Source organism: Cynocephalus volans, chromosome 5 (genome assembly GCF_027409185.1).
Source record: "Cynocephalus volans isolate mCynVol1 chromosome 5, mCynVol1.pri, whole genome shotgun sequence".
Classification (NCBI taxonomy): domain Eukaryota; kingdom Metazoa; phylum Chordata; class Mammalia; order Dermoptera; family Cynocephalidae; genus Cynocephalus; species Cynocephalus volans.
In genome coordinates, this window is record NC_084464.1 from 42,906,788 (window position 1) to 42,920,658 (window position 13,871).

General features: G+C 55.3%; 2 protein-coding genes and 1 long non-coding RNA gene across 4 annotated transcripts; 1 reads left to right on the forward strand and 2 right to left on the reverse strand.

Moving 5' to 3' along the window:
* Window positions 1-171: 171 nt before the first annotated feature.
* PPP1R18 (protein phosphatase 1 regulatory subunit 18) lies at window positions 172-9,120 on the reverse strand. 2 transcript variants are annotated; one of them, XM_063098495.1, is made up of 4 exons: window positions 8,961-9,120; window positions 6,270-7,934; window positions 1,879-2,089; window positions 172-1,065 (listed from the first exon to the last, which is right to left on the reverse strand). In XM_063098495.1, the coding sequence occupies exons 2-4, from the start codon at window positions 7,905-7,907 to the stop codon at window positions 1,046-1,048; spliced, it is 1,869 nt and encodes a 622-aa protein (XP_062954565.1). In that variant the 5' UTR covers window positions 7,908-7,934; window positions 8,961-9,120; the 3' UTR covers window positions 172-1,045. The 2 variants fall into 2 exon arrangements, with proteins under 2 accessions (XP_062954565.1, XP_062954564.1); XM_063098494.1 differs by lacking the exon at window positions 8,961-9,120 and adding an exon at window positions 8,596-8,878.
* On the forward strand, window positions 8,611-13,525 carry LOC134379300 (uncharacterized). The gene is made up of 4 exons (XR_010023716.1): window positions 8,611-8,880; window positions 10,092-10,217; window positions 10,879-11,033; window positions 12,325-13,525. It is a non-coding gene; the product is annotated as an uncharacterized LOC134379300 (long non-coding RNA).
* NRM (nurim) lies at window positions 9,941-12,861 on the reverse strand. The gene is made up of 4 exons (XM_063098496.1): window positions 12,726-12,861; window positions 11,947-12,143; window positions 11,161-11,337; window positions 9,941-10,802 (listed from the first exon to the last, which is right to left on the reverse strand). Exons 1-4 carry the CDS (start codon window positions 12,856-12,858, stop codon window positions 10,521-10,523), a joined length of 789 nt encoding a protein of 262 aa, XP_062954566.1. The 5' UTR covers window positions 12,859-12,861; the 3' UTR covers window positions 9,941-10,520.
* Window positions 13,526-13,871: the final 346 nt, after the last annotated feature.

The following is a 13,871-nucleotide window of genomic DNA, read 5'->3' on the forward strand; positions in this document are numbered from 1 at the left end:
AAATAAATTTTGTTTTCTTGTAAATCACCCAGTTCCAGGTATTTTGTTATAAGAAACAGAAGTGGGTTAGGACAATCTCCCATCAGTTTCCCCTCCCACAGCCCCCAGAGCCTCCCCTCACATGCACTTTTTTTTCTTAAGAAGGAGAAGCAGTGGGAGAGTTGGAGAGACCACCATTTTATTATGGAAAGTTAAAAAACAAACAAAACAGGCAATTGATAAACAAGGAACAATGGGGGAGGAGAGGTGCGGTGCCACCTTAGTTACCCCACACCACTGCAATTCAATTCAACTGTGAACCACTAAGAGCAACAGAATTAAATAAATCATGGGGTACAGAGTTAAGAATGCCAGGCTTCCCTCTTGGGGAAAACTGAGGCACAGTAATACTGAACAAAAGTGGAGGGAACCACACCCCCAGGTCACTCCCAATGAGATGACTGGAGGGGACAGGGGACAGGATTCCATGTGAACACGGCAAGTAGGTGTGCCTTGTAAACCTGGGACTTTGGCAGGTGGGGCCAGGAGCTTGTTGGACTTGTAAACCAGGCTGTGGTCAAGAGAGGAGGCAGGAGCTGTAAACAAAGGGGCAGTGACCTAGGGAACAGGAGGGAGACATGCCTGTAAATGGAGTGGGATCTAGGCCTCCCAGGGAGATGAATGATTAAATCCTGAGAGTCCCCAGGGGGTGGTGGGGAGTCAAGAAAGGCTGTGGGAAGCGTGTACCCTGCCATGGAGATGGGGAGGGTGCTCCATCTCCACCGCCTGGTGAGTTCTGTGCTCCTCCCCAGGACTTGGTGCTCACTCTTGGGTCACCTAGGATGCACCAGCACATTTGACCCTACCCACACCAGGACCTTGGGTTAGGATGGAACTTGGGCAATTGGCTCTGCCCCCAGAAACAGGATGGGGAAAGCACGTTGGAAGATGTTGGTTGCCCTTCCTGTACAGGCTCATTTTCAGGGTCTGTCTGCTCTGAATCTTCTGGGCTCCAGGATCTTCAGTTCTGGGAAGGAGGGAGATATGTCCCTATGTTGGAAGAGGGTCACCGCCGGCAGGACTCATCTGTGGGAGAGGAGGCAATAATGATAGAGAATGAGTGAGGGTCTCTGCCTCCTTGCCCTCCCCACCAGCCATTCAACTGAAGGGCAGTTGGCATATAGCAAGTCCTATAATATCTTCCATGTCTTGAATGCTTGTTATTACCAGTAACGACAGCCATCACTCATTTAGCTCGGGTTGTACCAGGCATTCTTATAACTCATTTCATCTCACAATTACCTCAGGAGAGGTTAAATAATTTTTTTTTTTTTTGGTCTATTTCGTGACCGGCGCTCAGCCAGTGAGTGCACCAGCCACTCCCATATAGGATCCGAACCCGCAGCGGGAGCGTTGCTGCGCTCCCAGTGCTGCACTCTCCCGAGTGCGCCACAGGCCCGGCCCGAGGTTAAATAATTTGATATTCAGCCATAGTTCTAGGTGCTTCACAAAGATTACTTAATCTTGTCAACAACTCCAGCAAGTAGTTATTATTAGCCTCATTTCATAAATAATAGACCGAGGCCAGAGGTCAGACGGTTTCTCAGAGGTCACAGCACGAGATAAGCTGGAATTCAAACTCAGGCCCGTCTGACCTAAACCCTGTGTTTTTAACCAGACTAGAGGGCTCAGAAGGAGCTTTGGTTTTGAAATGAAGACTCAATGTGCGTTTCACTCCCCAGGACCTCAGTTTCCCCATCTGTTAAAGGAATGGAATGGGCTAGAGGTCCTGCTAAGCCCCTTCCAAGAGCCAACAAGAAATCCTCCCCATCCCTCCTGGACCGCAGTGCCCGCTCTGACACCAGGGGGCGCCCTGGGGCCGGCGGAGCCTCCGCTTACCCACGATAAGGGCCTTGGTGCGCAGCCCGCTCTGGAGCTCTGGTTGCAGCAGCAGCAGCTCCTCCTCGTCGTCTTCGTCGTCGGGTTGGGCCGCCGGGGGGATGGGGGCACTGGGAGCCTCAGGCTCTGGGCCCAGCTCCTCCAGTACCGAACTCTCAGAGGGGTATTGGTACGTAGTCTCCAGGGCTGTCTCGCTGAAGGAGATCTTGAGCTGAGGTTGGGAGAGAAAGTGGAGAGGCAAACTCAGCCCGGGAGAAGCCCGCAGGGCAACGAGTAGGGGCGGGGAGTGGGGGCTGGACTCAGGCACCCCGCTTATTCTCCCCTCCCCATCCACTCTGGGATCCGGTTTTCCTTTCGATACTGGCTCTCCAATCCTAGATCTTCTCTCTTCAATCATATCACTTGGGAAACATCAGACTTTGGCCTGTTCTTTTGGTAAGAGATTGGGAGGCAGAAATAAGGCAGAAATAATACAGGACTAAGGTCCTTGCTCTTTAGAGTGTGAGGTAGAGGGGTGAAAAAAAAAAATTAAAATACATGGAGATAAGCCCTGTGATCAGAACTGAGTCTTTGGGCACCCTGGGGGAAATCAGGTAGGCTTCCCAACGGAGATGAGGTTCGAGCTGGCCAGACAGGAAAGAGCTGGCTGGGGAGGGAGTCCCAGGCAAAAGCAAGAACAGGCACATTGGTTTCCATACCCTCGACCCCCTGCTGTCCCCTGGGAAAGTCAGGACCCCGATACCCCCCCTCCCCTGGAGTAAGTAGGCTCACAGCAAAGGGGGTCAAGGGCCTGGAAGGGGATGGGAGACTGGCAGGAAAGCCTCGAGGAACCAGCAGACTTTCCCCCAACACACGGGAGAAGATGAGCCCCTGAGTCCCTGAAAGGTGCGGCTGAGTGAGGTGACAAGGGCAGAGAGGAAAGTCCGAAAAAACGTAGGGTAGGAGTGGAGAGTGCGCCAGAAGGGACAGGCAGAGGCAAGAGACCAGAGCAGGGGCAGAAAATCCTTCATAAAGACACTGTTCCAAGAGCACGCAAGTCCCAGTTGTTCTCACTGTCTTTTCTACCCTTCCTGTTTGCCCTCTTAAGAAGCTCAGGGGGAAGGGGCAGGGTGGAATTAACTCTGAGAGCCAAAGGGATTAGGGAGACACTCAGGAGGATTCCACGTGAACTACTTGGAAAGGTCTAGATGATGTACTTGGGCCTTCCCTGGTGTCCGTTTGGGGCTGGGGCCCTGTATCTCTGAGTCTCCCATGGGCTGGGGTGTGAGAAGAGAGAAGCCAGGAGGGTGGCTGGACAGGGGTGTGAGAAGAGAGAAGCCAGAAGGGTGGCTGGACAGGTAACCCCAAAGGGCTGTATGGGATATGATACCAGGGTCCCCACGGGAAGCTGGAACTTGGGGACTGTCTGTGTCACTCCTTGGCGCCAAAGCCTGCAATGGCTCCCCATCTCACTTGCAGCGAAAGCCAGAGACTGACCAAAGCCTACAGGGTTCTCTCAATGTGCCAATGCCCCCTCAACGCTCTGGCATCCTCTCCCACTCCAGCCACTCCATGGGCACTCCCACCTCAGGGCTTTTGCACTGGCTGTTCCCTCTGCCTGGAACACTCTTCCCTCAAATAAGCCCATGGCTGCTGATCGCCTTATTCTGAAGTTGTCATATTCACTCCCCTCACCTCTTGTCCCTCTACATTCCACTTACCCCTGTCTAATTTTTTTTTCCATAATTACTTACCACCTTCTAACCTACTAGAGAATTTACTTATTATATTGGTGTCTGCTGTCAAAAGGAGCTTAGATCTAAGTTTTCTATTAAAAAAAGAAAAGAAAAAAAGGAGCTTGGAGGGTGCTCCAATGGATAAGGTAAGGGTTTGTCCAGACCTCACAAGAGGACCCAACAGAGGATCAGTGGTGGAGGAACAGTGTGGGCATAGCCCAGCCTGTACACAGTTGACTCCCAGTCCGTGTCTGTGGAACTGTTGGTAGAATCAAGCGACAGCAACCAGACCACTTACATCCCAGCTTCTCAAGAGGGACCACTTATGGTTCTGTTACTGATAAATTTAACCAAATTTCCAGGAACCCATTTCTGTTTTCTTTTCATATCCCCTTTTTTGGGATTACAACCTCTGTAGTTTATTATCCACTCTGAAAAAGGATTTATTTTATTTGTTCTCAGTCTACGTTTTTTGTCTCTCCCCCAACCCTGCCTCTCTCCTCTCCCCCCCACCCCCAACTTCTGACTGGGCTTCTCAGGAATGCACAGCCTGCATGGGAGTGGGGGGGAGATAGGGAGGGGTGACTCACTCGCTCCTCTCCCATCAGCTATATAAGGTCACAGGGGGCTGGAGAGGGGAGGGGCTGAGGAAGGGCACCAGCGACAGTCCATTCCTTGGGCTCCAGTGGTAAGGCTGGGATTTCTGTCCTGATGGCAGAGACAAGTCTGATGGAATTAGCCTGCAAACAGCAGTTATTTAGGGAAGGCCTGGGGTGGGTGAGCAGGGGCCTCCTGTCCCTGAGCCAGTGGTTGGGGCAGAGCTGGGACAGAGCACATCAGTCCCCGATGAGCAGGTTGCTGAGAGAGGGGAGAAGGCCTGATGGAAGGCAGAGGGAGAGGTGTCTGGGTGCAGGGAACTCGGTGCTGCCTCTTTCCCGCCCCCACCCAGTGCGGCTGCTTCCGTATTCTCTCACCACATCCTGAGCACAGTTCTGGCAGGCCCGCGGCCCAGCGCTCCCCACTTAGACACACCAGCCTTCCGCCCCCACCCCAGGCTTCCTGTTTGGGTGATCTGCTTCCGGCCCCCCTACTCCCTGACCTGGGTATGGCCACCATCACAAGTCCTGCCCTGCACTCAGTTCCTGGCTCCCCTCTGTGGTCCCTGGCCTTTGGGCCCCAAAGCTTCATGCCTCCCTCTGCTCAGTTCTCCCCAGAGGTACAAGCCAACCTCAGTAGGAAGTGATTTTTGTGACCACCTCACCCTGGCAGAATTTCCTGACATCCCTCCTTTGCAACTGCCCAGCTCTGAGTGGAAGGGGCTGGTAGCAGTCAGAGGGCTCAGGGGGGATTCCCAAGTACCATGGCTCAGTTTGGGAGCTTAAGCTTCATGTGCAGATGTGTTGGGGGATCAAATGACCCCCAAGCTTAACTCAGACCTTTGGTCCCTGGGGTTTCCCACTGACTCTAAGGACCAAAAAAACAAACCTGAGGATGTTAACACATGGCATAAGGATGAAAGTGGGCTTCCCAGGGAGATGTATGAGGGACTTCTGAGTCTGAGACATCTGAATGTGGGCCCACTCTCTGTCTAGAGATGTTCAAGCTGGAAACTGATTGGGTGTATAGGGAAGGAGTTGGGCCAGGGCCAGAGGGAGAAAGCCTGGCTGCTCCCACTTCCCTGCATGTTCTTGTTCAAGTCTAACCTCTGACCCTCTGCTGGCCTCAGCCCCCACCCCATCCCCAGCTCCCATCATACTACCTGGCCAGTCCCTGCTCTCAGCCCTGTGCCTCCAAACGCAATGCTCTCTTTTTCTCCCTCAAGTAGAGAGAGAGGTTGGGGTGGCAGAAAGAGAGGGGAAAACCGATTGCTAAGCCAGTTCTGGGGAGGGAGGGGAAACCCAGGGAGGAAGGACAGGGAGTGACAGGGGGCGTATTTTGGAAGAGAAGGCTTTTCTTGTCCCAAGAGAGAAGGGAGTACTGTCTGAAGCAGTGGCCCAGCTGGGGGTGTGCAACCCCGGGGTCACCCACTTCAAATGGCCTCTGTGTGCATCTCTCCCATGGGGCAGACTCGGGGTCCTTTGGCCAGCCCTGTTTCATCCCCCTCCGCACTCTATCATAGGATGTCCCCATTCAGCTTTGGCCCCTCTTCCTTGGGGCTGAGAGACTTTCCTCCCCTCATTTTTCCCTGCCGTTTCTCTCTAGAATCCGAAAAGTCCCTAGGCTTCCTGCCCTGACATTCTCTCCCCTTGAAAAGCTGTTAAGTGCTTCCACCCTGGTGACCCTGGTAGATTCAAGGTTGTCGGCTTGGGCTCACATCTCCCACCAGATGGGCTGGTGTAGGTCACAGACTCAGAGGAAAGGAAGGAAAGAGATGGAGGGGGGCGGGGGATAAACTCAGAGCCTGAGGGAAAGGAGAATGAGCAGCCTGGCACACCCTGGAAGAGACACACCCAGAGACAGCATTTGATTGCTGGGCAGGATCTTTGGGGCTCAGAAATGAATGGAAAAGAAGGGCTGCAAGAAGGCAGAGTGAGTGTGCAGAGGGAGGAAGGGTAGTGGCAGGAATTAAAGAATAGAGGAAGACAAGAATAGAGCGTATAAAAAAGAAAGGAAGACCGGAGTCCAGAGAGAATTGATGAGTAGCTTCTAAGAAGTCTGGCTTGGCTGCTCCCCTACCTGTTTGTGTTGCCTTTCGGGGGACCCCTTGACAAGGCAGCTGCGGCTGAGACGGAGGTAGCCCCCCAGAACCAAGATCTCCTCGGCAGTTGGGTACCGCTTCTTCCCAGCCCCAGGGACTGCAGCATCAGCTGTGGCTGGGGTGGCTGGGGTGGCCGGAGTGGCTGGGGTTGCAGGGGACACAGACCGCCGGGGGTTGACTGTGAAGGTGTGTCCGCTGCGGCGGGGGGCCCCCACCCCTGGCCCTGCCTTCACCCCGTAGAACAGACGGCTCATGAGGGGATCCCCAGGGGGCTGGGGGGCAGTCGGGGCTGGGGGTGGGGGAGACAGAGGGGCTGGTGGTGGGGGCCGGAGTTCCACTGCTTCCTCTTCCTGCTCTCTCGAGCCTCCAGTCCCAGTGTCCTCTGGGGGGAGGGGGGAGGGCACAAAGCAGCGGTTCTGCAGGGCTCTCAGAGGCCTGCCCTGAGCCCCCGCCTCCTCCTTCTCAGCCTCCTCTTCTCCAGCCTCTATACCAGGATGCCCCAGACACTTCTCAGAATACTCTAGAGGTTCTGGTTTCTGAGTCTCTATGTCCCTGGATGTCCATTCTCGAGGCTTCCCAGAGTTCAGGGTCCATTTCCACCCTTCTGTCAGCCTCAAGCCTCTCTCACCATCCTCCACAGGGCTGGGCCTCTGTTCTGCTGCCTCCACTCCTCTGGAGCTGTTGTTTTGAGCCTCCCTTGTCGGGGTCTCTGACAACCCTGTAATCTCTTCTGGGGCCATCCCTGGAATTGGCCTCTCTTCTTTTCTCCCACATTCCTCCAAGCAGTCTTTTCTTTCTTCTTCTGAGCTCAGTCTCCGCTCTGATGCCTCCAGTTGTACCAAAATCTGTTCCTGAGACTCACCAGAATGAGGCCTCCATTTATGAGCCTCTGTCACGCCCAACTTCTGGTTGCCAGATTCCCCTGGACTCAGTTTACTTTCCACCACCTCTTTTCTCCTTGGGCTTTCTTCTCGAGGCTCTGCCAGTCTCAGACTCCACTCTGGAGTTTCTCCAGGGCTCAGCCTCCATTTCCGTGCCTCTGACAGCCGGGAGCTCCTGTCTCCCACCTCTCCTGGGCTTTGCCTCCAGTCCCGAGTCTCCAAAGGCCTGGGACTCGACTCTTGGGCTCCCCCAATCCCCAGCCTCCTCTCTCTGGTCTCCCTGGGACTTAGCCTATCTTCTCTTGACTCTCTTCCCCTGGGGCTCTGATCCTGCATTTCCCCAGGGCTGGGTCGCTGCTCCCGGGCCTCAAGAGGCCCAGGCTTTCTTTCGGAGAGCAGTTCTTCACTCCTCTGTTGCTGTTGCTGCTGCTGCTGCTGCTGCTGCTGCTGCCGCTCCTGCCGGATGAATCGGTTCTGGTGCACCGGCCCGATGGCCTCCAGAAGGACAGCAGACTCGTCTGGGTCTGGAGGTCCAGCCTCTGCAGTCCCAGGCCCAGGGCTAGGCTCCCCAGGGGACAGCCCAAGCTTGGCCCTGCGGCGCTCCAGGAGCCCCCGTTTCCAGGCTGGCATCTGGGACAGGCGCTCCCGCTCTGCTTTCTCCCGGCCACGAACAGATGCCTCTTCCTGCCGGCGCCGGGCTAGCAGCTGTAGCTTCCAGTCTGGGATGGTAGCCATGGTCGCCTTGGGTGAGGGCAGGGAGCACTGGGGGCAGAGAACAGGAAGAAGCAGCTCAAGGGAGGCCCAGGGGTGAGACTGGTGTGGGGGGAGAGGAAATGAAAGGGGAGAGATGGGACATGGGGAAGGGCAGAGGAGCTGAGGATGAGGACAGAGGGAGAAGAGGGAGGGCAGCCAAAGGGGGAAACTGAAAAGGTGAAGAGCCAAATTGGGGGTGCGGGTAATGTGAGAGGAAGAGTCGAGATTCAAGGCAAACAGGCAGGAACCAGATTTGGCAGTACAGGGTTAAAGGGTATTCAGGACAGTCCCCAGGATGTGAGAAGGAAAGAGAAGAGCAAAGAGAGAAGTCGGCGTGAGGGAGAAGAGAGAAAAGAAGGGCTGGGGGTGAGAGGCTGCCCCACCAATACTCCAGGGGAGGTGAGAGTGGGAAGGAAGGTCAGGGGGCAGCGGGACCTCAGGGGATGTTGGAGAGGTGAGGAAGGGCGGAGAGTGAAGAAGTCTAGGGGAGAAGGGGAAATCGGGAAACAGAGGGGAAAGGGAGCGCCCCGGCAGCAGCCCGGCGCGTCTCAGCGCGGGCCCCAAAGGTCCCGGCTCCCCTTCCAGCTCTGCTCGGGCCACGCCTCTCCTGTCCTCCAACCCCCACACCTCCGCCCCGCACTCCGCCCCCAAGGCGGGTCAAGGGACTTACCCTCCCAGGGGACTTTCGGGACCCGGTGTCTGGGCTGCCAGCGAGTTCCCAGAACCCTGGCGTCCACCCCCACCCAGTCCCGTCAGCACCGTTTGCCTCCTCCACCGGCTGCTCCCGGGACCCGGGCGTGCCGAGCACCGGCTCCACGCCTCTTCTCTCCAGCTCAATCACGCGAGTCCAGTGCCCTGGTCCCCGCTCTCATGGAACCCAGACATAGCCGGCCATCCTGACCCCGCTCTGACCGCATGGATAGACAATCTCGGCACAAAACGGAGACAGCCCAAGGTCCGGGCCAGGGACGGGAGAAGGGACGGGAGCGAGGAGACACCCTCCCTCCCCAAGTCTGAGCCCCTCAGTGAACTCACAAGCCGCGGGGCCCCCGGGGAAGGGGGTGCGGAGGAGCCAGGCGTCGGGAGAGAGGAGAGGAAGAGGAGGAGAGAGGGAGCGAGGGAGATCCGGAGACCGGAGGGAGGGGGGGAGAGAAGGAGGGAAAGAGGGAGCACGGGAGGAGGGACGGCGACAGAGACCAGGGAGCCGGGCGGGGGGCGACGATCGCTTTGTCTAAGGACAATGGGGAAAGGGAAGGGGTCGCGGGGCGGAGTCCGGGGAGGGGGCGTGGCCTCGCTCCCTCCCACTCCGCGTGGGACTCCGCCCCGGGACTCCCCTCTTCTCGCCGCAACCTCCGGCTCTCCGCTCTCTGTCCCAAGGGGCCCCTCCCCACCGCGTAGCCCTGGAGAACCCAGGTGTCGGTATAGACCCCCGCCCCCAGCTCGCAGACCCAGGGCGGCGGCCCGTGACTCAGGCCCCTCGAGGGACTTGGGGAGGAAGCGGCAGCTGCTCCGAGCCGGGCCCGCCCTTCCCACCGCTTGCTGCTCCTCCCCACGCTTTAGCCTTCCCTGGCCAGCCTTTGTTACTGAGGGGTCGAGGGCCGCCGCCAGGCTGTAGGGGGCCTGTGGGGAGGGGGGCGGCAGGAGAGGCGCTTAGAAGCCAACGGCTTTGGAAGCTTGCTCCCCTACCGGAGCTGCTGCCCCCACTTATTAGCTTCACCCTGTCCCCCATGGGTCCCCTGGTCTGCAGCGGAGAAATTGGGAGATTTGGAGGGAGGGGGATTGGGCGGCTCCGGGAGGGTGGGGGCGGGTCAGCAGGGAGCTGCTGCAGCCTAGCGGTCGCCAGAGGGCGCGGTAGCTGCCCGAACTCCAGTTTGGCGCTCCCAGTCTGGCTCGCCTTCTTTCCCAAATTCAGCCCTGCAGCATGAAACTGATAGACTGCGTGCCATGTGTAGAAAAAACAGGCTGAATTTTATTTTCCTGCAGTGCATGTTCCTCAGGAGGGCAGGGAACCCTAAGCTACCTAGTTACGAAGGAAAGAATCCTCTCAACTGAGTTCGGGGAATGGAGCCCAGGGGCGAGGCCTGAAGTGGTGGAGAGACTAGGGCAGGAAGTGGAGAGGCAAGGCGTGGGGTCAGGAGGGGGTGGTTACTACTCTCAAATTTGCAGAACCTGGTCCAGCTCCTTGGAGCGGAAGCGAGACGTGGAGAAGGGGATCCCTGAGGCGCAGAGACGAGTTAACTGTCAGGGGAGTGGTCAGGGCAGACCCTTTTCCTTGTGAAGAAGTTCTTGTGGGTGAGTGGAAGGGGGGAGGAGGGATGGATGAAGGGGAGTCATGCCTTAAAGTATGAGGGGACAGATGAGTTCCACACCCCCTCTTCCTCCTGGTGAGAAGTGGACCTTGGAGTCTAGTCACTGAAACTCATAATGTAGGGTATGGTGGTGGCCCCAAGGAAGGAGGTCTCAAGCAGTGAAAAGGACAGCCCCTTCAGACCATGGATTTGGATCTTTGGTCCGAGGCAACCAGGGCCTGGATATTAAGAGATTTAGAATTGGAGGGGGTGAGGAAGTACAGGGCTTGGAACAAGAGTTAGCTCCTCATTCTGCCTCCCCATCCTGGGGCCGGGAGAGCAGGTGCAGTTTTCTTTGTAGCTGGGCCCGGAGGTAGCGGAGGTCTTGCTGGTCAAGCCCATGAGCCAGGCCCAGGTAGACAGTAAGGAGGAGAGCAAGGAGGAGGCGGTCAGTGCCCAGGGTGGGCACCACCCACAGCACCGTCAGCAGCTCCACACACACTGGGTGGCGCAGGTGAGAGAAGAGACGCAGAGCCCGGGGAGACTTCAGGGCCAGAGGTTCACCTAGCCCCAGCACATGGTAGTACACCTAGGAGAGGGAGACTAGCTTAGAAATGGAGTCAAACCCTTTTCCCAATTTAGCCACCTCTTTCCTCTTCTTCCAGGCACCACCCTCCTAGAACTGAGGCCCAGGAACTCCACTTCTGACACTTGGGCCCTGACTCTGATCTCCAGTCAACATACCTTCCCTGGGCCAGGAAGCCCATGGTTGCTGGACTTGGAGGGAAGGCTGAAGGGAGACTTGTCTTATGAGAAAGAGGTGAGGGAGTAAGAAGCCAGGGGGAGGAAAGTAGAAGAGCTTGGGAGAAGGATGAGGGAAATCCTTGGAAGGAAAAGAGGAGTTCTAGAAAGGGTCAGAGATCTCAGTAGGGATCCGGGAGCCTCACCTGTTTGAGGCCCATGAGCTCAGCGTAGTCAAAGACGAGAAGGATGCTGAAGATGAGGAGCCAGGAAATGATGTGGAGCACAAAGCAGAGGAGTGGCACCCAGGTAGCCCATGGTTCAGCTCGAGCCTCCCACAACACAGGGCCTCTGGGTACAGGCTCCCAGTACCGCATCATTAGCTGGGGAAGGATGGGGGACTGGGTATCCCAGCAGCCTACCCTGCCCACCCTTGAGAGACCCAGACCCAGAGGCTGTCCCCACCCCAGGGTAGCCTGCAGCTCACCCCCACCTTTCTCACAAACATCACCGACAAATATTCATCATGTGGAGGGTGTTGTGTGGGGTCCCAAGGATGTAACAGTGACCTGTCTCTACCCTGAGGACTTACAGATGGGGTGTGTGTGTATCCTGACAGGTATATAAAGTAGCCTCTGCCAAGTACCTAATGAGAAGACAGATAACCACAGTAGTAACTGGAAAGCCTTGTCTTGAAACCTAGGGAAGTGGTTTTGAAAAAGGGGTAAGAATAAAGAGGAGTTAAGGAGGGGATCTCAAGCAGGACAATGTGAACAAAGTTGCAAAGGTGAGAATGCACATATTGTGCTTGGGGAATGAAGAGGACACCGTTCTTGATAACAACTAGGATATGTGTTGTGGAGGAATGGAAGCTGAGATTAAAGTCCTGAAAACTGTCAGTTCTTCTAAACCCACATTTTGCACTTCCAATCCAGGGCTTCCCTTCCACAGACTCTGTCTCTTTTGGGGACTCAGCTGCCAGGGCCTCATACCTGCAAGGCCAGGGCAGTGCATGCCACATACAGTGACCTCTGAAGGACCCCAAAGTACCAGGATGTCCATGTCTTCACTGTCTCAGTTGCCATGAGGCTGTGCTGCCCAACAAATAGTAGCAGGAGCCCCAGATCCCAAGCCAGGGGGGCAAGGATGCTGCGGTCCTGCAGGGCAGCCAGCCATCCCTGACGGGCATCTGGGGGAGTTGAGGGAGAAAGGGACAAAAGATCAAGAAGGTAGCGGGAATATTTCCCCCCATCCTCATCTCTCCTTGGGGACCCAGGTCATGTCCCTTAATGCTTCCCAGAGCCTTGATGCTTCCTTTCTAGCCTTGCCCAACACACTTTTCCATTCCTTGTTTCTTCCTTTTTCCCTAGGCCTCTTTCAGACCTGGGGAAGAGGATTCGTGTAAAAATGCATGTTGGAGAGTCACGAAAAGTATGGCTGGAGAGGCCACGGCTGGATTGTCCCTCTTATTTCGGTTCTCCAAATGCTCCATTTTCCTCTCCACAGTCCTTTCTGCAAAACACTTTCTTTGAATATTTGGTTTATCACTCTTTCTAGTCCTCACTTTCCCGCCTCTCTAAAACTCTAATCTCTGAGTTCCTAATTTAGCCCTCTGTCTGGTCCCCCGCCCCAGCAATTTCTTGGCGCTTTCACAGTTCGAGTTACCTCTCCCGGACTTCCCCTGTCATTTGTCTCTAAGCCCCGCCTTCGCGCCCTCTCCTTCGGCCCCACCTTCCTTTCTCGGAGCTCATCCTCAATCCCTCCCGCTCACCCGGACCACCGGACTCCGGGATCCCTCCAAGAAGTGGCCGAAGGGAGGTAAAGCGCACGAACTCCACTCCGGTGCCAAAGGCCAGGATGAAAGAGGCGAGGGCCGCAGGAACCAGGAGAAGTGCAGGGGCCATGGCGAGAAACAGAGGGGTGGGGAAAGGGGCGGGTTTGGGATTCCCGCGGGCGCAGGCCCCGCCCTCGGCCCCGCCTCCCACTTGGGATCCTGCCCAGGAGGGCGGGGCTCCTGCGTGCTGTCTCCCGGCTTCCGGTCCGGCCCGCTCCTCTCTCCCCAGCCCAGCTGCAGGCCGCGTGCGGGGATTTCTTTCCGGAGCCTGCAATCTTCGCGTCACAGAAGAGAGTGTTATAATCCCGAGAGAGAGAAGTGTTAAAGGCAGCTGCTCTGCGGCCGCTCACGTGGGTTGAAGCCTTGCTCGGCTAGTTTTCCCATCTAATATGAAGACAATTCCTCTCTTGCAGGGTACTTGTGGAAACAGAACATTATGAGCTCCCCTTTTCTTTAACTTAACCGTGGCTAGAAAATAAGCGGAGTCAGAGATTAGAAAACCTCACTTTATTAATCAACGGTGAGAGCCAATTGACCCAGGCTGAGAACCCAAAGCTCTGAATCACCTGTTACATCTTGTCAGATTTTTAAAAAAATGACTTTACCTCAAAAAATAAATAATGCTTACTCTGTAACTCAGAAGGTTGAGTTGTTGCCTCTCCACATGCTAAGAATAGCAAAGAACTTGGTAACACTGAAAGTTTTTTTCTAGTAGTTCCAAAGATTGTTGATTTGTAACCATGAGAATAAAAGTATGTTGAAATATTTGTGGTAGAAAACTGTTTATTACAGTTGTAAACTTTGCAGTAATTTTATCCAAGCTTGTAACAATTAACTATTCATGACTTTACTCTGCAACCTCATTATTTTGACTTACTAGTCAGAAGCCACTAGATCTTTTGTCTTAACCTATTCCCTACAGACCTGCTTGTAATTGCCTACAGACCCACATTAATACCCAAAAAGCAAAGTAAAAATAAACTTCTATCAAAGTTAAAGATCATGCAGCTAAGAACCTAGTCAAAGTAACTATGTACATAGTAGGCACCTTAGATATCATTAAACTAATTCCCTCTACTTACA

Coding starts and splice junctions, on each gene's coding strand:
- PPP1R18 (XM_063098495.1), bottom strand. CDS start 7,907: ATGGCTACCATCCCAGACTGGAAGCTACAGCTGCTAGCCCGGCGCCGG. Junction 2,090..6,269: donor CCGAAAGGCAACACAAACAG/GTAGGGGAGCAG, acceptor TCCCAACCTCAG/CTCAAGATCTCCTTCAGCGA. Junction 1,066..1,878: donor CACCAAGGCCCTTATCGTGG/GTAAGCGGAGGC, acceptor CCTCTCCCACAG/ATGAGTCCTGCCGGCGGTGA.
- NRM (XM_063098496.1), bottom strand. CDS start 12,858: ATGGCCCCTGCACTTCTCCTGGTTCCTGCGGCCCTCGCCTCTTTCATC. Junction 11,338..11,946: donor GCACTGCCCTGGCCTTGCAG/GTATGAGGCCCT, acceptor ATCCTTCCCCAG/CTAATGATGCGGTACTGGGA. Junction 10,803..11,160: donor AGCTCATGGGCCTCAAACAG/GTGAGGCTCCCG, acceptor TCCCTCTCCTAG/GTGTACTACCATGTGCTGGG.